Source organism: the organism of the source record quoted next, unplaced genomic scaffold (assembly GCF_019419815.1).
Source record: "Pyrus x bretschneideri cultivar Hongxiangsu unplaced genomic scaffold, Pyrus_bretschneideri_v1 Contig158, whole genome shotgun sequence".
Classification (NCBI taxonomy): domain Eukaryota; kingdom Viridiplantae; phylum Streptophyta; class Magnoliopsida; order Rosales; family Rosaceae; genus Pyrus; species Pyrus x bretschneideri.
Window position 1 is genome coordinate 97,795 of NW_025999455.1, and position 26,044 is coordinate 123,838.

Here is a 26,044-nt window from a genome sequence, read left to right on the forward strand (position 1 = left end):
CTCTTTAAAAAAAATGAGGATAAGATGTTGATATGACTACGGACGAGAAAAAGAGAGATTAGGAGGGAGAGATCATTAGGAGATGAACTGACTACTAAACCTTCTCCGTCGACCGCTTTCTCTCTCTGAATCCTCTCCCGCCCACTGCCTCTCTCTCTCTCAACGTTACAACCACCAGATTCCGCCATTAACAGCCACCAGAATCCTCCTGTTCCTCTCAACCTCTCATCTGAACTCATCCTCTTCTTCCATTGAAGGTTTCTATTGAAGCTCGAACTCTTGGAGTCGTCATCCACTCCCTGATAGCCCATCGTTCGCTACGCTCACTTCCTGTCGCCGCCGTTGGTGTTGGTCCACCCGATCACTGAGGTAAACTTCAGATTTCATGATTTTTTTTCTACTTTCCGTGATTCTTAAAATATCAGGAACAAGATTTGGCTGAAATATCTTGCAACTAACTGTGTGCCGTTAGTGTAATTTTTGATAAAATATCTTAGAATTTAGGAACAAGCATGGAAATTTAGATTAAATAATAGTACCTATAACGTTTTTTAATCTGGATGATCATTTTTTGTAATGAATTAATCGTCTGTTCGAATCGTTCTGCCCATTTTGGGAGATTCTCGTTGCAATCCAATGTCTGTTGAACTGCTATTCTCATTTTCCTCTGTTTTTCACGGAGAAGTATTTTCGTTCTATTGTTTTGTTTCAATGTTGATCAATGCTATTTGCTTTTTTCAGGATCAACCTGCTACAAATGAGGATATAATTCAATGAGACCAGACCGCACTTCAAATTTCAGTATACGGTCAGTCTATTGCAGGTCCAAGTTTTCGGTTCTTAGTTTCCGGTTCAACTCTATGGCCTACCAACTGTTTGGTACTGGTTCTTGGTTTGGGACCTAACCAAGCCGAACTGGAATGAACTTTAAATCAGTAGACAGGCCCTTTCAGCCCCCAAGCATCCCACATATTTTTTAATTCTGAATTCATTCCTCAATGGCTATAACTATAGTTTCAAACATGCGAACCAATTGGCTAATTTTGAGAAATGTAGGTCCGAGAACCCGCCCAACCTTCACAAAACACTCACTCTTTCACTCTCATAGACCTCATTCTTTAGCATATTGTCCATCAAATGACCTGGAACTTGGTCTTAAAAGTATGCAATCACAAGAACCCTGTAGTAGTACAAGCCAAGAACTGTTTTCATCAGCTTCTTTATCAGATTCTCTTTTGGTGGAAAATATTTTATTAGGTCTGAAGCAAGGTAACCTCACCTCTTTGCGCAGCTTTCTGTGTCGGTTAAACCCGTCTCTTATTGTTGTTGTTCTTTCTTGCTGCCGCGAAAATTTGCAACTGGGCCTGAAGTTTATTGATTTGATTCTGTTAAATAGTCCTGATTTTAAGCATTCGTCACTGTCTTTGAGTGCAATGATTCACATGTTGGTGCGTGGTCGAACAGTGTCGGATGCACAAGCTCTGATTCTTAGAATGGTTAGAAAGAGTGGCATTTCTCGTGTTGAAGTAGCAGACTCTTTGGTTTCAACTTATAGCAGTTGCGGCTCAAGTTCTTTGGTATTTGATCTGTTTGTTAGAACTTATTTGCAGGCTAAGAAGTTGAGAGAAGGATTTGAGGCATTTCAGGTGTTTAGAAGCGAGGGAGTTTGTGTTTTGATAAATGCTTGCAATAGTCTTCTTGGTGGGCTTGTGAAGGTCGGGTGGATTGATTTGGCATGGGTCATATATGGGGAAGTTGTTAGCAGTGGGATTTAGTTAAATGTTTATACACTAAATATAATGGTCAATGCCTTATGCAAAGCTCGCAAAATTGATAGCGTTAAATTCTTCTCATCAGATATGGAAGAGAAGGGGGTGTTTTCAGATATTGTGACATATAATACTCTAATCAATGCATATTGTCGTAAAGGGCTTCTTGAAGAAGCTTTTCAGTTAAAAAACTCTTATGTCTTCTAAGGGGTTGAAACCTGAGCTTTTCACGTACAATGCTATCATAAATGACTTATGTAAAGTACGAAATTATGATAGAGCAAAGGAACTTTTGTATGAAATGTTGCAAGGTGGTTGAATCCTGATACTACTACGTATAATCCAATGCTTGTTGAGAGCTGTAGAAAAGATGATATTTTAGAGGCTGAGGAAATCTTCCATGAAATGTCACATAGGTGTTGTTCCTGATATAGTTAGTTTCAGTTCACTCATTGGGTTTTTTTCGAGGAATAAAAATATTGATCGTGCATTAGTATATTTTCGAGATATGAAAAGGGCAGGCTTGGTTCCAGATAATGTGATCTACACTATCCTTATAGATGGATATTGTAGAAAGGGAATGATGTTAGAGGTTTTGAAGTTGCATGATGAAATGCTTGAGCAAGGTTGTGCTATTGATGTGGTAACGTTCAATAAAATTTTAAATGGACTGTGTTGGGAGAGGATGCTTTCTGATACAGATGAGTTTTTTCAATGAAATGGTGGAAAGGGGTGTCATTCCTGGTTTTTATACTTTCACAACACTCATTTATGGTTATTGCAAGCATGGGAATTTGACTAAATCTCTTAATCTGTTTGATGCAATGACAAAAAGAAATATTAAGCCTGATATAGTCACATACAACACATTGTTTGATGGCTTCTGCAAACTAGGTGGAATGGATAAAGCTAAGGAGTTATGGGGTGACATGGTTTCAAGAAGGATACTACCCAATCACATTTCATATGGCATTCTAATCAATGGATTTTGTAGCATGGGGAACGTGCATGAGGCGTTGAGTTTATGGGACCAGATGATTGAAGAAGGTATCAAACCCACTCTAGTTACTTGTAACACTGTCATTAAAGGTTATTGCCGCTCTGGTGACACAACAAAGGCGGATGAGTTTTTATAGTCAAAATGATTTCAAGAGGAATTGTCCCTGACAGTATTGCTTACAACACTTTGATTAATGGTTATTTAAAAGAAGAGAATCTGGACAAAGCTTTTTCCTCAGTTAAGGAAATGGAAAAGCAAGGGATATTGTCGGATCAGTTTACATACAATATAATTCTAAATGGGTTCTGTTGGCAAGGTAGAATGCGCAAAGCTGAGCTAGTATTGCGGAAGATGATTGAGAAAGGTGTAAAACCTGATAGATCCACTTATATGTCAATGATAAATGGACATGTGACCAAGGACAATTTGAAGGAGGCATTTTGGTTCCATGATGAAATGCTTCAAAGGGGATTTGTGCCAGATGATGAATTCTAGTTTGCTCTTAGCAGCTGAAGGTGGGATTTTCTCTTAATTCTCATTGCACTCTTCATTTTAATTAGCTACTACTAAAAGTTGTGATCTAATGATCTTATGTTTATATATAATGATCTATTCGTGGGTTTCATTTACTTCTTAGGTTGTCTTTGGTGCAAGTAATTCTCACTACATATGAACCATGTGCAGCAATGCATTGACAAACTCCTACTCCATGTCCATAGTGTGATTTTCAATCTTTAACTGGCAGTGTCCCTTGGATTTTTTATGACATTTATGTACCAGTACATCTTTTGCCATCTCCATCCATCTCATGCCTGAGGACCGCCCCTTCTATGTCTTCCTTGATGGATTCTTGTTCATATGTCCATTGTTTGAATTACTTGAATATGTGGTTTCGCTATACTGTGGAATACAGGGATAGGGAAGTGTCCTGATGCAGATGATCTTGCTCTTGAGTGGACAGATGAGGTACATATCTTTACGGTTTAATTTATCCACAGCTACTCAACTTTCTGGTGTCTACATGTATGCAAACTTTTAGTTCTGAATAGCAGTCAAGAGTCCTAGTTCAAAGTGCGAACTATCCACCAATTCCAGTTGAACAGCCAGAAGACGCGAAACCATTTGCTCCTATGTTGGTTACTGTAAGTTTTTGCTCTGAACTTTATCATATGACTGGATGTGCATCTAGATGTAGCATCACTTGATCTTGTTCTTTACTTTTCAATTTTCCAAAGGCAATGAACAATTGTAAAAATGCTGCTTTGTGAAACTTTTGCTTTTGTTAAAACTTAAAACACGTGCTAATTCCTTCGTAAAGAGTAACTCTAATTTTTATCGTCACAGTGCTCTAAATCTTTGTTCAAATTAACTTGGGGTGTCTTTAGGCTAGTTGATTGCGATGAATTCTATGATCCTCCAAGCAAAGTTTTGTATTTTGTAGGGAACAATTGATTATAATGGTCTGGGCCAGTTAGGTGGCGGGACAATGCAGAAGATAAGGATGAAGAATCCGAAGATCCTTAAGATTACAGAGGTTTAGCAAATGGGAGCTCTAATCGTTGCCTGTTTTTCGTGATAGTGTTTGAAAGCATGTAGGCAGTTTGAGCTTGTGAAATTTTCTCGGTTATATACAAACTACTGTAGATTAAATTAGCTTAAATGGAAGGAGGCCAATTGAGCGGTTTTGGGGGTAATACGATTTGTAGGAATTCTTAGTGAATCAGCTTAAATGTTCGTTGTTAATTTTAGCCAAATTTCTTAATTCCGTCAATCGTACTAAAAGATGCAAGGGTATATAATTTTTCACTGTGCCCTGCATTTCTAGTTTAGTTTGCCCTGTTCACTTGTGTCTAAAATCCCTCTTCTTTTCCTAATGAGGCAGTGAGGAGTGTGGTAGCTCGAGTTTCTTTCGACACATGTTTCACTTCTTTTGTGTCTAAAAACATTGTCATTTTTTACAAGCGATATCGAGGGAAGGGAATTGAACGCACAACGTTGGATGCAATGCTTAGTCCAGCTACAAGTATGGCAAAAACAATAAATTAGACTTTGAATAATGGCTGCACTTTTCACCGCGCAGGGAATTAGGATCTGGAATCTGGACGGTCACAGAAGCATAATATATAGATATCGAACTTTGCTCATACACAAATTATATATCCAAAGCTGAAAACTGAAAACCAGAAAGCAAATGCCATTAAATTCAAGTAGTCTATTTGTGCTTATTGGGTACACTAAACGTTCCTTTGCACATTAACATTGCTACTAGCTATATTAACTCTCTGAATTTTCATCTGCAATCAAAACAATTTCTGTAGATGTTGTCGTTGTCCTCGATGCAGCTGATGCGGTACTTGAACTGCCGCCAGTAACCACCTCTGGCACTTGTTGTGGGTATAAGAAAAGCTTTGGCGGCATTTGAAGGCTCTCAATTTCTCCTTCAAGCATCTCTACAACTTTATTCATAGAAGGACGGTCGCTAGGCTTCATTTGTATGCACCACGATGCCACAATGATCATCTTCTTAATGATTTTCTTTTCCTCCTCTGTGGCGTCTCCGATTGTAAGGTCATTTCCTCCACTCAGCTGGTTGAAAACCCACGTCGGAAAGTATATTTGGCTCGAGTGTTCTATATTTGCGTTTAAGTTCTTTCTTTTTCCAGCCATTTCCATCAGTAGCATCCCAAAACTATAGACATCAGCTTTGTACGAAACACCTCCAATGTTTTTGTAGAATAACTCTGGAGCCATGTATCCGATGGTTCCTCTCGCTGCAGTCAAAGACACAATGCTATTATCCAATGGGCATAGCCTTGCTAACCCAAAATCTGAAACCTTCGGAAGAAAGTTCTCATCGAGAAGAATGTTGTGAGGCTTGATGTCGAAGTGCAAAATTTGCATGTCACATCCTCGATGCAAATATTCAATACCACGAGCCACTCCAAGTGAGATTTCAAACATTTTCTCGCAACTTAAGGAGATAACTCCTTGTTGAGAAAATATGTGCTTATCAAGAGACCCATTAGGCATGAAGTCATATACAAGAGCACGCTTTGAACCCTCCACACAAAAACCAACAAGTTGCACCACGTTAACATGGTGAATCCTTCCGATGGTAGCAACTTCATTGATAAAATCCTGCCCGTTGGCTTTCGACTTGCCCAACATCTTGATGGCTACAAGACGGCCACTGCGAAGCTTTGCCTTGTACACAGAACCAAAGCCACCTTCCCCTAACTTGTCCTTAAAACCTCTGGCCATCTTTTTTATGTCCGAGTAAGAGTACCTTACTGGCATGAGCTGATTATTCTGCAGAAAGTCTTCTATATTTTCATACATGGACAAGTGCCTCCTTTTGCATTTGTATACTATTAATGCAATTAAACAGGGAAAGCCAAATAAAAATTTGACTACTTGGAATAGTCCTGCACGTTTCAAAAACATTGGAGTCACCAAATAGATTGATTGCTGTAATATCATCAAACTTGTTCCTTTAGTGCAACAATATTTTTCATTAATTAAGCGACTGTTTGGTAATCCTTTAGTTTTAATTTTTAATCTAAAAAGAGAGAGGAAAAAAAGGCGAGGGGAAATTGTAGAAAGAAGATATGGGGATGGGGGTGGGGGATGAAGGAGAAATGGAGAATTTATGAAACAAAAAATTATTGGAAAACTCTTTGAGATTGTTTCAAAGACAATAACAATTTCTCTATCCACCTCGATCCTCCCTGTCCTTTTCACATCTTTCTCATATATATTCTTCCATATTCCCCAGCAACCCTTAACTAAAACATAATAATAAGAATGAAAACAAAAACAAAGTGATCATCAAACATTCATTTTTGAATGATGAGTATCTGAAGCTAGAAAGTTGCATGATAGCTGAGTACGAGTAGTTCACACTACCTAGGAGAGAGGCCACAGTTACATCTGGTACGAAACCGTCCGTAGGAATAAACTGACCATAGCGGATGAATATCAATCATGGTTTCCAAATGTAATTTAAGTTTAATAAACATCAAGGTGACCACAAATAAAGAAACTAACTACACATGTATTACATAGAAGCTGCGTTAGAGAGTAAACCACTTGCCTAGTACCTCTAGTATGGACAGCAAGATATTGGCGAACCAATGTCCTGCAGTGCAAAAGAAGAAGAATCATCATTAAGGATCATATATATTATTTTTCCTCTAAAGGATCATATATTATTTACTATTAAGAGAAAAAAAGGGTGAAAATTAATATCATAGGAGAATGCTAGCTACCTTCGTAGCGAAGGCACTCAATTTTGCTCACGTTGTTGAGCACACACTCTCTGCAGTTTGAGGTGCTACAAGCCTGGTAAAACCATGAAAGCTCGAAGCCATGCGCTATTTCACTATATATGCCTTCACAGGACGTCAAGTGTTCATGCATGTCTTCTACGGATAACGAAGGTGAGACCATAAGCATCTGCGTTATTTCACAGGACTCCCCCAAATCCAATGAACTTATGGAGCCTTTCCAGCCAAGGATGGAATAAGAAAACATTCTTAAACCATTGGACAAAGAAGAATTGGAAGAGTAGGTGCCGTCCTTGACGCATGGAGCTGTTTCTACAAGGCCAGGAGAATGCATCGGTTTTGGACAGTCCATAAAAATTATAGGCCATGTCGTGTAACTAGAACTTGCGTCCGGTCTATTTGAACTCCACGTCAGTCGGGGTAGATAATTGCTGTAAGGATTCGGATAACTAAAGTTGGATGGGGTTAAGGAGTAACGCGGGATGGAGTAGTAGTTATCTTTCTTTTGAACAGCAGCATCCACAACACGGATTGTAAAGTTATTGTAATTGATCGCCTTGGCGTAAAACTTTCGGTTATACAAGTACAGGACCGTAACATTTTCCTCACAAGTTAGCTCATACGTACGGTTGCCGCAGTGTTGAGGGTCTCCCTTTAACCGAAATGGAGAGCTTATGCCAATATTGCCACAAGAAAGAGTACAATCAGAATTATTTTCAGGTATCGATGTTTGGGAACAAATAAAGGGAAGAAGAAAGAGTAGAAGAAGGGCTCCATATGGAACTAGTAAGAGACTTCCTCTACACATGGTAAAAGAGAATATAAATGTATCAAAATTGGCAAAAAAGCTTAAGGGGAGCAAGGGTTTTTGGCTTGTGGCAAGAAGAGGGCGAACTCAGATATAAATTGGCCGCTTGGAGCCCATTATTTATGACAAACGAAGCAAAGACAAACCCACGAGACGAGTAAAACTAGGATAACACTGACAAGCTGACCACTTATGTGGTCCAATAAAATTGTTCCACCTGTCAAGTGAAACTCAATCAAACACTTGCTTTTTCTTGTAACCAATCACCCTGCCGTCTTCCTCAACCCTTCTTTCTCCAGCAACCCCCGCAGTCCGTTACTTCTCCGGCGACCTACTCTCATTCCCGACCACTCCCAATCCCTCTTTTCTCCGGCGACGTCAGTTTCAATCCCTCGCCGGCGTCCAGATCTGAGCTCGGTAAAATTGGGTTATGGAAATCCGCAAAATTGGAGGTTCTGGAAGACAAGAGGTTTGGAACTTTGACGTTCAAAGGAATTGCAGACTTTGAGAGAGAGATGCTGGGGAGGGAAGGCGGTGAAAAGGTGTGGTATCGGTCGACGACGACTGACGAGGAAATCTGGAGGTTGGTTATGGGTTATGAGTTTAGGATGGTGTTTGGTTATGGCCTTAAAGATGTTTGGTTACTAGAATACTGGTACTTTAAAATTATAATGAAAATGATTTGAAAATTTTGAGTTTTAATGATAAGAATAAAATAAAAGGTAAAATGAATAATAGCAGGATTAACTTTTTAGTGTAAAAATATAGTTTTTCGTTAAAGTAAACCGTACTGTGAGTTTTTCGTTAAAATCCCTTTAAAATTACAGATATCTTTATATTATTGGACCATGTCAGTGGTCAGTACACTTGTGGTCCTCATATGTCAGGACCCAAGTATTATCCCCGGTGGGTACACCTGTGGCCCAATTTGTACACTTGTGGTCCTGATAGGCATGGAGATGGTCGCCGGAGAAGGAGAGGGCTTGTGCTGGCCCAATAAATTTATAACATGTAGCATTTTAACTCTCTTTAAAATATATATATATATATATAATTTTTTTTTCCCACACACTCTCTTTTCTTTTTCTGCACTCTTTCTTATTTTTAAAGGCCAGAAATGTACATATACGTGTGTACGTAGGAGAAGAAAAATCGTGTGTAAAAATCACTTACCCCTTTTTCTTTTATTGAATGAAAAAAAAAAACATTTTAATAAACAAATTTTTCAACATAACAACCATGGTTATTGCAAAAACTTTAATAATACATTAAAGACGTATTCAAAAGAATCAAAACACAAGTCTCATCAATACTAATTCCAACAAACAACAACAACACTAAACTAAAGAGGAAAAATTTGCACAACCAAACTATACCGACAACTTCAAATTCTAGGAGGGTAATGCTAGAGAGAATAAATTAATTTGTAGAATAAATTTTGTAAACTCAATGACAAAGAAGTTGATAATTGGATTATTACTAAAGTGTAGATTAACATGCTTATTTTTTTTTATTGATGAAACATTGTTTAGTTTGTAAATTTAGTTTACAAATTTAATCTACCTAGCATTACTCAATGTAGAATGACCAATATTGAAGCCACACGACCACAGAACCCACCTCATCTAACTCAGAATAACATGTATAATAATGGGTTGATCTGGCCCATTTGGGGAAGAAACAGTTTCCAGCATCCCAGTTTCCCGTTATAGCAAGTAACAGTTAAATAAAAGCGACTAAAAGTTTTTATTTGATAACGACGGTCAATAACCCATAAGCAAATCACGACCAAGTCCTTCAAATTGAAGTTAAAAACAAAATTGGTGGAAGATTTAAAAAATTTAGAAAAACATTTTTGGGGTAGGAAATGGAACGAAGGGGTGAATATAAAAAGAGATTATTATTTACCCAAAACATAGGGGACTTCTGCAATCCCATTATCTTATGTACAATCATATATATGAATTACCAAGATACCAAACTTCTACAATCAATATTCTCATTGGATAGAATGCTTCTGATCAATTTCTTGTGCTGGTTTCTCATGATAGCAGATGCTGGTATTGTAAGCAAAGTGTATGGCGACAGAGTAGTCCCTGAAAACTGCACAGAAGTAAGTTGTGAACACCACGGTCCAGCCATCCGATTCCCATTTCGGCTTAAAGGACAGCCATTCCAGTGCGGTTACCATGACTTTGATCTATCATGCACCAACGGCACGCAAACCGTGCTTGAGATGCCATCCTCATCTAACAAGCTCATCGTTGAAACGATTAACTACGCTTCTCAAGAAATCGGAGTATATTTCCAAAATGATTGCCCGCCTAAAGATATTTTCAATTTCAGCCTATCTTCCTCAACCTTTCAATTTGTGCATAGACAGTTTGATACTAATTATACTTTATTCAGTTGTCCGTCACCACTACTTGAAAGAGACAGATATCCTCTTATCAAACTGTGCCCTTCCGGCCTTGACAATCCTGAAAACCAAACTAACTACTATGCTGTCAACGGCCGGTATTCCATTGATTATACGACCCTAGTGTCTTGTACCAAGCTGCGTGACTACATATCAGTTCCATATATTTCATCAGTGACAGCATTCGACCTTATGATGCTGAAGTGGTCCAAACCATCATGTGGACGTTGCGAAGAGATGGGCAAGACTTGCAGACTGAAGAGAACCATTGGTCAATATAATTTCACAGATAATCAGACTGCAGAAACTGAATGCGTGAGCGAAGGTATCCTTTAATCTCCCATTTAACTTGACTTGTTGCAGTACTTTGCCGGCAAATATTTCCCTCATTTTCAAATTGACAAGGTTTTAATTAGCTAGTTTGTGCAGATAATATATGCAACAAATTTGGACTCAAAGAATATATTCGAACTTTTTATATTAAATGAAAACAAAGATTATGCAAACAATTCTTCAAGTATTTTATTCTTTTGATAACAAAAGTACTAATTATTGACTTAATGGACCTGCTTTTACAGATAGTACCCGTGGAAGGACAAGCTTAGAGATATCTGGTAAGTTGTTCACATAAGCAATATTTTTACAAGATTGAATTTGAACTGCTAAGAGTTAGCTAGGTTAATTATTGCACACTTGTACGATCCATAATCATAAATATTCTTAGATGGAGAGCTAAATCTAAGACAGTTTGGATTATTGAACCTCATGCGAGTGTTATATTTTAGGGTGCTAGTCGGAACTTGCTTCAACAGGCACCAATTTTCATCACTTGTTTTTCAAGTTTTGGATCCCATCCTTGAATGGGTTCTTCTTTTAAGGTACAAGAAAACCTTACGAGTTCAATACGAGTTCAAAACTCAGTGCCAGCATCCGGATAAAAGACACGTTAACTTCCGCACAAAAGAACCCTATATATGTATAAGTATTAATATAAATTCAATTCTGATTTCTGGGGGCTTTATCAATTGGACGCAATTGTGATTTATTTTAATTTAATTTAGAAATGAGTTGGTTTTTAACGCAGAGTTTCGTCTGTATCCGCAGGTATTTTCACACTTTCTGTGGTTGTAACAGTCGTGGGGACTCTCATTTACCGTGTTTATAGCTCCAACAAAATAGAGAAAACAAATCAGTTGAGGATTGAAAGATTTTTGGACGATTACATAGCACACAAGCCAAGTAGATATTCCTACGCTGATATTAAAAGGATAACAAATCAATTCAATGAAAAGTTAGGTCAAGGAGCCTATGGAACAGTGTACAAAGGACAGCTTTCCTCCGACTTAGTTGTGGCTGTGAAAATCCTCAACAATTCTAATGAAAAAGGAGAAGATTTTATCAATGAAGTCCGAACAATGGGTCGAGTCCACCATGTCAATGTGGTTCGCTTGGTTGGTTTTTGTGCTGATGGGTACACAACTGCTCTTGTGTATGAATATCTACCAAATGGTTCACTACAGAATATCTTATCATCAGCAGATAGTAAAAGCGCTTTCCTTGGTTGGGATAAGGTGCATGAGATTACTTTAGGTATAGCCAAAGGAATTGAATATCTTCATCAAGGGTGTGACCTCCGAATCCTCCATTTCGATATCAAACCACACAACATTTTGCTAGACCAGAATTTCACCCCAAAGGTTTCCGATTTTGGTCTCGCCAAGTTGTGCTCTAAAGATCAAAGCGCAGTATCCATGACTACCATCAGAGGGACCATTGGCTACATTGCGCCCGAAGTGTTCTCTAGGAACTTTGGAAACGTGTCCTACAAGTCAGATGTCTATAGCTTTGGAATGTTGCTGCTGGAAATGGTCGGGGGAAGAAAGAACTTTAAGTTCATGGAAGAGGACTCCACCAGTAGCCAAGTCTACTTCCCAGAATGGATTTACAACCTTTTAGAACAAGGGGACGACCTACGGATTCACATTGAGAACGGAGGAGATGCTGAAACTGCAAAGAAGCTAGCTATTGTGGGTCTATGGTGCGTCCAATGGCACCCCATAGATCGCCCTTCCATGAAAGTGGTTATTCAAATGTTAGAAGGAGAAGGTGACAATCTAACCGTACCTGCTAATCCTTTCCGGTCTACTTCGAATTGACTGAATACAACTATACTTTGTTTGAAATGAAAGCGTTCAAGAGTTGTACAACTACCACTCATAAAATTTGATACGAGAGGTCAAGTGCTGTCATATTAAGAAAGTTAAATATTAGGTTTATCTTATATCGTTGGATGTTTAATATTTTATGTAACATATAGGGTTTGTCTATTTAAAGGAGTGTAGTTTTTGTGTTATATATATATATATATTCATTCTTCTTTTCAGTAGAGCATCGAAGTTACGACCATTTATATATATATATATATATATGTATTCATTCTTCTTTTCAGTAAAGCTTTGAAGTTACGACCATTTTTTTTCTTCTTTTCAGTCTTTTAATTTGTTTTCTTTATTGACTTTATATCAAAGTGTTTCATGAAAAAGCTTTTAGGCTTTCGAGAAACAATCTCAAGTAGGCTCGTAGTATCGTCATTCTCTTCAGTTACTAAAATAAATATCAGATTTTGAAACTTCTTTTCTCTTAAATTTGCTAATAACTAACATTAGTTGTTAATCACTAGCATCTATGTATCGTTGTTATACTAAAAGTATCTATAATAGACTGTATAAATAAGCTGCTAACTAAAATTTATGAACAAATTATAAAAGATTTATCTCCATTCACACACTCCCTATATCTTGCTCTTAGATAACAAAACCGCTACGAATTCTAAATATGCGGACAGATAAATGAACTTCTAATGGCATGGCTGTAGTTATATTTATACAGAGCTTCAACATTACTCTCTAGTAGTTTTTGTTTAAATTTCAAAAAACATGGTTTAAGATGCTTTATCTTAAAATTCCATTACAAATTTCTCGTACTGTTGCAGTTTCTCTAGGAGTGCAGAGAACATTTTTTTTTTTTTTACAATAAAGTCTAGCTCCTCATTGAACCATGCAATACAAGTTTAGATCACAGATATCTAATTCCAAGATAAAATTATTTATTATGAGCTGTAATTTTTTTTTTTTTTAAAGTTTCAGACGTGAGATTGCATTTTTTAACAATCACATCCTGAGCAAATAAATTTTGATTACTCAATTTAAAAACAAAAAATTATTACCTTCAACTTTACACGAGTGACATTTTACAACTATAAACTCTCAGTCAACTACAATTTATGCTTTCTTCACATCTCTATACGTAATGTGAGCTCAATGGCAATTTCGAAGAATTGTACAGCAAAATTTTTCTTTTGCTTATGGGCTTGAAATTCAAAGTTATCAAGGATTATTTGATGAGAATAAACTTCATATAAGTTTCACTAATGTTGACCTCAATGGCAATTTCGAAGAATTGTACAACAAATTTTTTTCTTTTGGTTATGGAGTTGAAATTCAAAGTCATCATTGATAATTTGATGAGAACAAATTTCATGGAAGTTTCACTGATGTTGGCCTCAACGGCAATTTCGAAGAATTGTATAGCAAATTTTTTCTTTTGGTTATGGAGTTGAAATTCAAAGTCATCATTGATATTTGAAGAGAATAAATTTCATTGAAGTTTCACTAATGTTGGCCTCAACGGCAATTTCAAAGAATTTCAGAGCAAAATTTTTCTTTTGGTTTGGAGTTGAAATTCGAAGTCATCATTGATAATTTCAATGACAATAAATTTCATAAAAGTTTCACTAATGTTGACCTCAATGGCAATTTCGAAGAACTGTATAGCAAATTTTTTCTTTTGGTTATGGAGTTGAAATTCAAAGTCATCATTGATCATTTGATGAGAATAAATTTCATGAAATGTTGATCATACACCTTGATTTAGAATGTCCATCTGGACTTTAAGTAGAGCTATGCTGGTGACATCTGGAAGGTGACGAAGCCAAAAAGTGTGGTGATGTGGAAAATATGAATAAATTTAAACCTTAAATTCACTAAATGCAAGAAAGCGCATGTGAGCGGGATTGAACTCAATTCACACGTGATGTCAGAGCATAAGTAAAGTACAGTAAAAGTGGAATAAGAATTATACCATCAAATGTACTCTCCTATATCAACATTTGCCAAGAATCCTCGTCGACACGAAAGTTTTGCCACTAAAACCTAGATGGGCGAAAAATAAGGGTGAGTGGACCTGAAAATAAAGCTTTGTAAAACCTGTTTTGAAAACGTAATAACCCATCGCTGTAACACAAGTATAGTTTTCAAATATATATAAAATACACACACACACACACACACACACACACACACACACACACACTATATTACATATAAAATGACAACACGTGTGAATTGAGTTCAATCACGCTCACATGCGCAATCTTGCATTTAGTCACTTTTAGGTTTAAATTTATCCATATTTTCCACATCACTACACTTTTTGGCTTCGCCACTTTCTGGGTGTCGGCCAACACAGCTCGACTCGAAGTTCAGGTTGACATTCCAAATTGGAGTGTGTCCTCAATGGCGATTTCGAAGAATTGTATAGCAAATTTTTTTCTTTTGGTTATAGAGTTGAAATTCAAAGTCGTCATTGATAATTTGATGAGAATAAATTTCATGGAAGTTTCCCTGATGTTGGCCTTAACGGCAAGTTCGAAGAATTGTATAGCAAATTTTTTCTTTTGTTTATGGAGTTGAAATTCAAAGTCATCGTTGATAATTTGATGAGAGGAAATTTCATGGAAGTTTCACTGATGTTGACCTCAGTGGCAATTTCGAAAAATTGTATAGCAAAATTTTTCTTCTGGTTATGGAGTTGAAATTCAAAGTTATCATTAATAATGTGATGAGAATAAATTTCATGGAAGTTTCAAGGATATTGACCTAGCTAGAAAGGAAATGGATAACAAACATAAGATGGAGACATGATTTTTGACCTGAATTTTTGGATGCAGGTTTGATAGTATTAGCAAAGTTTGAATCGGCTCCTATGATGTAGGGCTGGAAAAATTCTCTAAAAATCTCAAACCAAACCAAAAAAATCCCGATCTCATATAGAAAAATTCTCAAACCGATAATACAGATATTTTTAAGATCCATACCGAATCGATCCTGAACCTTTCAGTATGGACATCGGGATTACATATTAAATGGTTTGGGAATCCCGAACCGAACCGAAAATATATATATATATATATATATATATATATTTTGGTTGCATGCATGTTGAATGTTGAATTTAAGTAGTTTGATAGTAAACTATATTAGAAATAGAAGTATGAAATTAAGTAGTATTGAACTTTGCAACATCAATTTGACTTGATATTAATAAATTGGTATTTCAATTGGTATGAAGTTTCAAATTGGTATGAGGTAAAAAGCCTAACTTTCAATTTATATGAAATTAAGGAACATAATTTAGCCCAAAATTTAGCTCATAGCCCAAAAATTTCAAATTTTAACCAAAATATCCAAAAGTCCAACACCAAAAATCAAATCTCAATCCATCCCGAAATACTGAAATTTTTTTGGGAATCCCGAAAATTGGAAATACCTAAATTTCTGTTTGGGATTGATATTCAAATTCTAGTCCCAAAAATTTTCGGTTTAGTATTCAGATCCATTTTCGATTTGAGATGCCATACCAAACTACCCCTACAATGATGCATAATTGATCAAGAAATTCTAACCCGCAGGAAGCATGTATGGCTAATGTTTATGGGCTGGTTGAGAATGATGACAACATCATTTCGTAAATTCTAATTTTGGAGTACGGTTGCAACTTGCAATGTTTAAAGAGAGATTTTTTTACAAAGTTGGTTATATATAATTGAGTCAACTTGACCATATTATTTATTCATATTAATTCACAGTGAATACTTGACAGAATAAATAACAAATTATATTAAATGGCTCCACCTTTAATTGCACTGAGGTCATTTTTTTATAAAACTCAACACATGTAAAGTTGTACAGATGATTAAATTGAAAAAAAATATTGATGTGATTAATAATGAGTCACTAGTGTGACATCTTTAAATGGAATCAAGCGGGTTCTCCTTGATTCGGCTCAAGCTAACAATTATTTCATGACAATCTTCCGCTGCTTGAGAAAAAGAAACAGAAAAAAAAGAAAAAAAGAAAGAAGAAGCTACCAATGGAGAATTAGTTGCGTGTGGCAACTTATATTGAATGATTCTATTCCTAATCACATTGAGGTATGATTTAGTATTGTGTGATTAGTAGTGGATTGTTAGCCAAATTATTAACGTAGCATAACTATCAGAATCACTATAGTATCGTGTCTTGATTATCATCACAAGAGAAATTTATTTAGTAACTTATCTTTTTTCTTCCATGCTTAGCCAATGAAGTTTGAGTTACACGAAACGTACAATTATATTTTGTTAGGCAGGGAATTATTGAAGATTTCTAGGATTAAGTTTTTAATTATTATTTTCATTCGATAATGACTTGTACTAGTAAATCAGTTTTAAAGAATGTATTATGAAATTGCAGTCCAAACTGACGTTATCAAATTCTTTTATCTGCCACTTATTCATTGATGGATTTGACATTTATACAAGTAATATTCTTTATAGAAATGAATATTTAGTCAATCTGATGGTTTACTTATGTAATGGATTAGATTGTTTTGCCAGCCAATTGTTTTTTAGACAATGGCATCATGTTGGACGTACGACCTTCCGATTTTAAAGCATGAATGCTTTCATGTCCCGTGTTGTTGTTTGATTCAGTGAGACAATCAGAAATAAAGAATCTGTGTGAAAAGCTGAAAAGGAGGGTGGAAATTATTTACCTTACTTTATATACTTTGAAAATAGGAAGCTATTGAAAACCCTAAGTGGAAATTTAATTCTTTCTTCATTTTCCCTTTTTTTCACCTTAGAAAAGTACTATGCTCTTTTAATTGACGGTTAATTATTTAAAAAGTATACTGTTCCTGTTTGATACTTGCATTGACGAAGATTAAAATATAATTATAGTTGTTGGAATCAAATTCGTGCACTACCGTGAGGGGTAATGCACAAACTCGAGTAACTTGTAAAAGAAAAAACAACCGTAAGTAGTCAAGGATTGAGGGGTGGGGAGGGGGTGCTAGTCAAAAGTTTTCCGACTGTCGAGTTAGTAAGCAATATTATGAGGTTCAAGCAGTAGGCAAGAGAATAAGTGACTAGATAATTGCGTTACCAGACAGGAACCCTAGAAGTGTGTATTTATACTAGTTGAAGTCAAAACCTTTTAAGATATAGAATCTGTATTAAACCGAGAGAATCCCAGAAAATATCTAAAAAGTTGATATAGCATCCCATAGAGTATGATTACTTGCAGTGCATGCCAATCTTTAGATTGTAAAGACTCCAAGAATATAGGAAACCTATTGATTCCCTGCTGGATTAAGTTTCCATGTCTTGTGAAACAAGCATGGCCAATCTCAGCGAAGTCCCAGACTTTGCCCATTGCTTTGGAACAAGATGATGGTGGCATTGTTGCTCCGTCTTTGCATCTCTTATGGGAAGTTATTGAGTCTATAACTGGACTTCTAAGGTATTTATATTCCAATCCACCTTACTTTGATCTTTGAAAATCATGGTCCCACAATTGCCCTAACTATGAAACTTTGACAAGAATATCCTTCGGAACGACTTCCTCATTTTCTTCTTCTTCAGCAGCCTCATATGAGGTTTAGCCTCAACCCATTCCAGGTTAAGGATAGGATGGACAGAACAAAGGTCCATGACGTCATCCCTCATCTGCGCTCTTTCTTTATCCGCCGTACTAAACCATTTCTAACTTTGATATGGGATAGGGATAAAGTGGAAAGCTTTATCAATAAGCTTAGGATGGCATGGTCTAAGGTCATTGGCCTCTATTTCCAATTAACTTCGCTTTTTGGTTTATGGGGAACCCTTGGCTCGAATATATCTCCTTCATAATTCCTTTCCACCAGGAGAATATCCTTGTACCAGTCTTTATCTTGACCAGGCAGTTCGGTAATGTAAGTAGGCCATCGAAGAGCAGATCAAGTCTGGAAATGGTGTCAGGTGTTGGTGCTATTTTGAAGAGCGTAAAGAACGAGAAACTCAGGAAAGCCCAATTCAGCTTTATACAACTCATTTAGGTGTTGAAAGGTGGTAACAATGTGTACCAATGAAGGGGTAAGTAAAACACAAGAATCTTCCTCTATAGAGGCAACAAAGGAAACCTTAGCCCCAAATCAAGATAGTAGGGGTGGATTCTGGTGCAAAGACGATTGGGATCTTTAGAATTGGGAAGTTCGCTCGCCACCTTGTTATTATTTTTCCACCAGACTCAGCACCTGTTGAGAAAATGGCTATGACTTGCAAGGAAGGCTTATCATTCTCCTTTATTAAGAACCCTAACCATGGGAGGCTCAGAAGAGGCGTCAGAACCAGTATGAATAACAGGATGACAGATGAACTGGCGGCCATAATTTTACCAAAATTAGGGTTTGCTAAGGAAGAATAATAGTGAAGATTATGAAATCAAAGGGAGAAATCATAGTGTTCTCTGTTAAATTAAAGGGTTATGTGAAAAAGCGAAGATTAAGATGTGATGGAACTGAAAAGAGAAATTTCAAATTATCCAACCGTTGAATACATATTAGTTCCTTTTGAGATAAGCAAATCTAACAGTTGTGTCTATAAAGCAGACTATCAGAGGAAATTTCTTGTTTTTCGTGCATAAGCAACAAATGCAACGCATCATTGTGGGACCATGATTTTTTAGGGCCGAAGTAAGGTTAATTCGAATGCTGTTACCTCAAGAGTCCAGTAATGAACTCACCAAATCTGGCCGGAACTGTATCAGATGGAGCAGGGTGCCACCATCATCCTACTCCGTGACAATAGCCGAAGTCCAATCAACTTCGATGGATGACCATGCATGTTCCCCAAGATATGCAATTTGATCCGGATATGGATACAACCAAATCCTATAAGTTTTCCAATCCCTACAATTTAGGGATGGGGGTGCACCGCAAGTAATCACACTCCTAATAGGATTCAATATCTACTTACTAGATATCCTTTAGGATTCTCCCGGTTTAGAACAATGATTCCATCCTAAAAATGTCTATTTCCCACGGTATAAATACACCCATCTAGGGTTCAGCTAGGGTAACACAATCTATACACTTGACCCACTACTTGAATCTAAAATCATTCACTAACTTAACCGTCAAAGAGTATTTGGCCGGCACACACCTTACATGGATTTATGCTCAACCGCTGCTGAAGGAGGTGCACAAATTTGGTTCCAACAATTGGTGCTTTCATAGAGAGCAAACCCACATTCCTCTTGACCAAACCACTCCACCAGTAAACAAGTCAGCTAAAGAAAGTTTAGTTAATGCCCATGTCAACCCGTCCGATGAAGAAGACCTACCCTCTGATGCATCAATTATCCCTATGGCAAGGGGCTCGTTGCAGGAACGCCTAGAGCTAGCAATGACCCCCAAGGGATGACTACCACCCCTGGGGAAGGAGGAAATCTAGTCAGATGACCTCCCATTCTATGGATGAGATTTGGGAAACTCTAACTAAGATCATCACTTTTGTCAAAAAGCTACAGAAGAACTAGACTACCACTCATGCTAACAGTCATTCCAACTTCACGAACATGGAAAAACGGATAAAGAATTTGGAGAACTCGAGTGGGACAATGCCTCTTACCCAAATCCTTGTCTTTGGATTTGGAAGCATAAGCACCATCACTCCAGAAGGCGATCCCATAACATCTCCAATCATTCAAGCAACAGCAAATGACACGCCCTGATCCCGATATTCCTTTATTACCAGGATGGGCATATGATAGCTGATACTTGAGGGTGACAAAGCCATTTTGGACATGCCTATGAATAAAATATGTAATTAGAAAGAAAAATGACAATATAGGAACGTGTTCAGAGCATACACAAATTTGGAATAATATGAAAGAATTATTAGAAAAAGGCATGAACGAAGGAAAAATTCATACACTAAGGAGACTCGAATATACCTATGTAGACTTGCCCTGATGTCAATATCATGTGCCTCGATTCTACCTCCTGAGGAGGCGCAAAGCAAGAAAAGGTGAGTGGACCAAAGTTTATAATAATAATAATAATACTAATAGTAAGAAACCATTTTATTTATAAACATACTAACCCCCCTGTTTTGAAAACATGTATAATACTACATAATAAGTTTGTTGAAAGCCCTAGCATGCCATGAAAATATTCGTAAACAAGTACGAGTAAAAGCATGCTAAAAAATGGTGCTATCATCACCCGAAGGCAAATCCATAAATCTCATAAATACTGTACTCTCTCTAGGGGTATTATAGTCGCCCGAAGGCAGTACGTGTCTATCACTCGAAGGTGAAGCTGAATAAACCTGTCCATCACCCGAAGATGAAATTGTATAACATGTCCATCACCCAAAGATGAAGCTGAATAAAAAAGAGCATACATACACACATAGGCTAGCCATGGCTAGTGAAGCTCTTCGACACTGCTTTCAGCAGTGAAGTTGGGGGTATATATATATATATATGACTACTTCTCCACTGTGTCCTATGCCCATATACATCATACCCATGGTGTGTGTATGTGCCGTATAATAACCCTCTAAATAAGTACCGAAAACATATCTTAAAACTCGTATCAAATCCGAAGCTCATAAGCTCAAAATCTCATCTCGTAAATCCATGATGAATCATACTTGTAATCCGTAATATAAATCATGTTCGAAATCCATATATGCAAATCCAATAATTCATATCCATTCATAAAACGTAATCTCGATAAATCATGAATATTTCATAAACCATAATTATAGAAATCCATAAGCAAATTATAAAACACACTTAAATCATGAAATATGAAATGCATGCTAGGCTAATATTTATAAAAACATAGTGGTCTACTCACAGATATTTCGTTGTCCGGAAACCGCTAGAGCTAGTGAGGATGATGTCGCTTCCTGCCACGTGCCTAAACACAATTTGGGACCATTTAGTAAAACTATATCTAAACGATAGAATTTGGGAAAACGGACAACGAATTCGGATCCAAAACGTAAAAAAAAAAAAATCTAAGGAGGGACCTAGGTTTCTTCCCATGTGCCACTGCACGAGCCACCACGATGTTGTGGCCTTGAAGGCCACGCCCTGCAGCACATGACGGCTGGCCGCCCCGACTTGCTAGAAAATTCAACAATTCTAAAAATTCCCAAGTTTTACAAGAATGAAGATCTCAATGAGAGGAACAACTTTCATACCTAGGCCGAAGTCCAATTCGGCCGAGAAACACCCCAATTCACCCTCGATATGTCAGAAACCTTAGAATTAGGTGCCCTCCAATTCGTCAAATCTTCAACTTCATCGCCCCCTAACTTTTTTAGGCTTTATTCCTGGCCTCAAGAGAAGTTTAATGGTTGTGGTGATTCAAGGAACATGTTTCACAAATGGTAGATCGTCGCCGAGAATCACTCAGACCTGTCGGTGGGTTCCAGGCAAAACCAAGGCCAAAACTCGTCGGGTTTGGTTGGAGATGGAAGGGAAAGTGGCGGGGAAATGATTTGGTAATGATGGGTATCCTTGATTTGCAAGCAAAATGCCGCAAAGAAGCTGGAAAACCACGCCGGGCGTCTGGGTTAGAACCGGGTCGCGGGTTGGAAAATGGGTCAAAGGGATGAATAGGTTCCCTCATTTTTCCCATCTATCTTTTCTCTCATTTCCTCCTTCTGATTGGGCCCCCCTTCAATCTCACATTTCCCTCATTTTCTCTCATGAACTCTCTATCCTGGCCACACACGTGGCATCAGATTGATGTTCCAATAAAATCTGGAGCCTTCCAGATTTATGGTCAAATGACCATTTTGCCCTTAACTTCAAATTACGTTCAGTTTGCTCCCATACGTTCGTAGCGACGAGTACTATAAGGATATGCCAATAAAACGGATCTTACGTGACATGACAAGGCTATCAACAAAAAACATCGCATTTGCCTGGAAGGGCATTTTTCGTAAATTCACGTTTTAAAAATTATAACAACAGTAAATTTTGGGGATGCGTCGTTACAACAAATGTCGTAAATCCCATACAAAATCCCACTGGCAATAGTCTGATCCTAGGTGCAAACATAGAAGAAGGAACCCAAAATCTGCAAAATCCCCTTCAAAACACTTCGGGGGATTGATGAGGGAACCTCGTCGTTTAAGGTTTGACGAACCCAAGGCTTTTGGGAACCAAGAATAACGGTACTCTCTTAACGGAGATAACTATCCAAGTCTCATTCAGCCTCGCACTCCGAATAGGCCAATGGTCTGGGCTAAGATGCCTTTTTTAGTAACAATTGAATGAATGCCTCTGCCAGAAAAATTCTCTCAACTAAGGTTCAAGTCATTCCGCGATGATTCTGATCTTGACTACCATATCATACACTACAGAAATGACATGGCATTGTACAACAACAACAACGACGCCTGGATGTGCAAAATGTTCCAATCCACCTTGGAATGACTCACCATGAGGTGGTATTCGGAGCTATCAGCCAGGTCCATTTATTACTTTGAAACTCTAACCGACTTATTTACGAACAACTATTTTGTGTACCATGATGTCAAAAAATGCCATAAAGCTATGTTTAGGCTACTCACTTAGACTAGAGATGAAAGTCTTAGAGCCTACTTGAAGCGCTTTCTGGCAGAGTTGTCTTAGAGCTTATTTGAAACGCTTTCGTGACTATGGCATTCAAGCGAAGCCTCTATATCCACTCACTTCTCTCCTAGGGGCTGAACAAGAAAAAAAATGACTACGCTACTCTAGTTAAATGCTTCTATATTGCAGACTATCTGACCAAGTGGGACGATAAGAGCTAAATGACGACCATTGAACCTAATTAATCTAGGAAAACTGACAGAAGAATGGGGGATAAAAAGATGGATATAGACACTCCCCTACCCTATTCGCGGCAAGTCATGAAAAGAGGACGCTGGGACAAGCAAGTGTGGTCAAAACCTAAATAGTATACTGCCCTGAATAACATCCTCCATATCATAAAGGATAAACCCTTCCTCTGATGCCTGAAACCTTTCCCAGAGTATTTAGCCAAGAAAAACAATATTGTTATTTTCATAAGATTACTGCTTACACCACCAAAGGTTGTCGAGTGCTGAGGGATAATATGAAGGAGATACTGGATCAAGGGCACTGCTGGAAATTTGTTAGGGACAAGGCAAGGAATGGAAATTTAGCTAAACCTAAGAACATAGATCGGTCAGACAAACACAACGACAATGAAGATCAATAGCCTGTAAAAAAATTGACCCTCAACATAAACTTCATCTGCCAAGGCCGGACACATGCAATAGAAGGGGTCACGAGAAATCTGACACCAACCACCATGAAGTGGATGCCCTGTCGTCACGTCCATATCGAATGAAAGAAAAAAGGTAACACAAACTACACACGATTTGATTTCTTTCTCGGGATATGTAGGCAATCCTCTCTTGACCCAATCACAACACCGCCATCTGCACGAAGACAAGTTCACTAATAAGTCAACTCTTAACGCCCCACCATAGGCTTATCGTAAAAAGTGATCCCTGATGTAATTTTTACATCATATCATCTTTTCCTTAGAACTAGAATAATGATTTGATTCTCCATCTCTGAGATACGTAGGCAATCATTCTCATAAATCCATTGGAAAATAAAAAATACGCATGTCGAAACGGATTCAATCACACCCTCTTGTAAACCAACTTTACTTGGATTATGAATCAAAAGCATCTGTTTATCTTAAATATGTGTTCTTTCTCTATTTTTTGGGTGATGCAGGGAGTACCTTACTCATTCAAAACAGGGCACAAATTTTGAAAACTTTGCAACAATATAAGTCTAAAAACGTTCAAAGTTACACTATCAGATGAGCCTCCTTTAGCCCAATCTGGAATGGTTAGCAACTTGGGAGACTTGAACCGTAATAAGCGCGGTAACGATTAGCGAGCTACGGGCATGGGCATATGGTGCCTTGACCTAGAAGTCCAATGCACCATCCGACCTTTGAAAAGTTTATGCAATTAGCAAGGTATGGGCTATAACGTTCAAGCTTGAGCTCTACGCCATTCAAAGCAATAGTCAAAAGGGCGACCCAGAACTCATCGGAATGTGGCTCTAAAATCCGACCCTGAGTACGACTACTTCTATTCCAGACCAACTTACTAAGTTAAGTAACCTACAACACCAAATGTTAGTAGGTTCGAAAGGGGCATCCAGACTAGGAAATCCCCAAGAGGAATTTATTCCGATGGAGCTCCGATACACAGAAATGTTATGGTCAAGCCAACCAAAGTAGTCTGATTGGAAATGCTCAGGTTTGATGCTTAGGGTCTGACAAAAGGATTGAAAAATTGTTTTTGACCGATAAGTAGGTAAACTCTTCTCTAACGCACTTTCGCCTAAAGATTCACTGGAGACAAACAGGTAACATGAGCTAAAAGGTACAGATTCCTCAAGCATCACTTTGCAACAAGATTCGAAGAATCCCTAGAAAGGAACTGATAAAAGTAAATACATGAGAGGACATTCCTGATAAAAGAAATACCATCCTTTTAGATCTAGCAACAAAGTGGAAACATGGCAAAAGGTTCTCTATGGGCCTTAACACCTGGTATTAGAGTAAGATGGTACTCTGAATATCATGATGGGTACCCTTACAAGCATTGAGTTTGAAAGATGATGTTTTTTAAGATTAATATCATCAAGGGGGCTATTATACTCTGTCCCGGGCCCACATACTCACCCATGCTTCGCTTTGCTACTTATTATTCCAAAGTTAGCTTACTCTGGAAAGTTAGTTGAATCGGGAACATGGCTAGAAAAATACAAGGTACAAGAACAGAGCACCCTCAGATAAAGTTAAAAAGATTCAAAGCCCAGATATGGGGCAAAGTGTTCAGTGAATGGGACACGCCCCCATTCTGGCCTGGAAAAACATGAGAAAAATAACTATTTCGCAGAGTTCGTTACGTTATAAGGATCAACTGAATAGGAATCAACAAGAAGAGTATTAGCAGCAGCAGTAACCTTCTTTTTCATTTGTCCTTCAAATTCTGAAGAAGATTCACTATGTTCTGATAAGGCGAGCATCGATGCATCAACTGCAAACGAGGAAGGCACTGGCAAATCAGCGTTTCATATCTCCTTCAACAAGCAAGCAATGTCCCACTGATCGCGATGGTCCTAACCACTATAGCCATCAAGATAACCCTGAGTGTACTCAAGGATGATGTCTTTCTGGTATGTCATTGTAGCTCCATGACCTCTTCCTTGTTCTGTTGAGAAGACTCTACTTGGATTTTCTTTATACGACACATTTCATCCCGAACTGCGTCCAATTTCAACTAGAGGATAGACCTGTCTACTTCTCATAAACTCCGCTCCGATGCCAATGCCTTCTAGGTTTCTTCTAAACACGTTTTAAGGCTCTCCCTTTCAGCATTCTAAGCTTGTTTATCGACCAGTAACATCTCGAGCCTAGCACTTCTGTTTTGCAGGTCCCTTCAGCTTTGATCATGCTACATAACTCACTCTTATTAGCATCCTCAAGTTGGGAGTTCTCATTTGTTTGGGCCCGGATCAGAACTTTAACCCAGGTATTAGTTTAGGAAAGGAATATTGA

General features: G+C 37.7%; 2 protein-coding genes and 1 non-coding gene across 3 annotated transcripts; 2 read left to right on the forward strand and 1 right to left on the reverse strand.

Annotated features, from left to right (window-relative positions):
- The first annotated feature begins 82 nt into the window (after positions 1–82).
- LOC103935196 lies at positions 83–4,598 on the forward strand. Its single transcript, XR_007257026.1, has 3 exons — positions 83–369; positions 742–3,284; positions 3,683–4,598. It is a non-coding gene; the product is annotated as a pentatricopeptide repeat-containing protein At5g01110 (transcript).
- Positions 4,599–4,943: 345 nt separating this feature from the next.
- Positions 4,944–8,470, reverse strand: LOC103935199 (LEAF RUST 10 DISEASE-RESISTANCE LOCUS RECEPTOR-LIKE PROTEIN KINASE-like 2.4). Its single transcript, XM_048580663.1, has 3 exons — positions 7,038–8,470; positions 6,863–6,907; positions 4,944–6,194 (listed from the first exon to the last, which is right to left on the reverse strand). Exons 1-3 carry the CDS (start codon positions 7,861–7,863, stop codon positions 5,044–5,046), a joined length of 2,022 nt encoding a protein of 673 aa, XP_048436620.1. The 5' UTR covers positions 7,864–8,470; the 3' UTR covers positions 4,944–5,043.
- A 1,226-nt stretch (positions 8,471–9,696) lies between these two features.
- Positions 9,697–12,665, forward strand: LOC103933675 (rust resistance kinase Lr10). The gene is made up of 3 exons (XM_009343368.3): positions 9,697–10,607; positions 10,861–10,896; positions 11,387–12,665. Exons 1-3 carry the CDS (start codon positions 9,731–9,733, stop codon positions 12,436–12,438), a joined length of 1,965 nt encoding a protein of 654 aa, XP_009341643.2. The 5' UTR covers positions 9,697–9,730; the 3' UTR covers positions 12,439–12,665.
- Positions 12,666–26,044: the final 13,379 nt, after the last annotated feature.

What these genes read in the sequence shown, in the direction of transcription:
- LOC103933675 (XM_009343368.3), top strand. Translation starts at nt 9,731, where the DNA reads ATGGAACGAAGGGGTGAATATAAAAAGAGATTATTATTTACCCAAAAC. An exon ending in AACTGAATGCGTGAGCGAAG is followed by an intron (nt 10,608 to 10,860) that starts GTATCCTTTAAT and finishes CTGCTTTTACAG; the next exon opens with ATAGTACCCGTGGAAGGACA. An exon ending in GACAAGCTTAGAGATATCTG is followed by an intron (nt 10,897 to 11,386) that starts GTAAGTTGTTCA and finishes CTGTATCCGCAG; the next exon opens with GTATTTTCACACTTTCTGTG.
- LOC103935199 (XM_048580663.1), bottom strand. Translation starts at nt 7,863, where the DNA reads ATGTGTAGAGGAAGTCTCTTACTAGTTCCATATGGAGCCCTTCTTCTA. An exon ending in TGAGTGCCTTCGCTACGAAG is followed by an intron (nt 6,908 to 7,037) that starts GTAGCTAGCATT and finishes TTTGCACTGCAG; the next exon opens with GACATTGGTTCGCCAATATC. An exon ending in GTCCATACTAGAGGTACTAG is followed by an intron (nt 6,195 to 6,862) that starts GCAAGTGGTTTA and finishes TGAAACGTGCAG; the next exon opens with GACTATTCCAAGTAGTCAAA.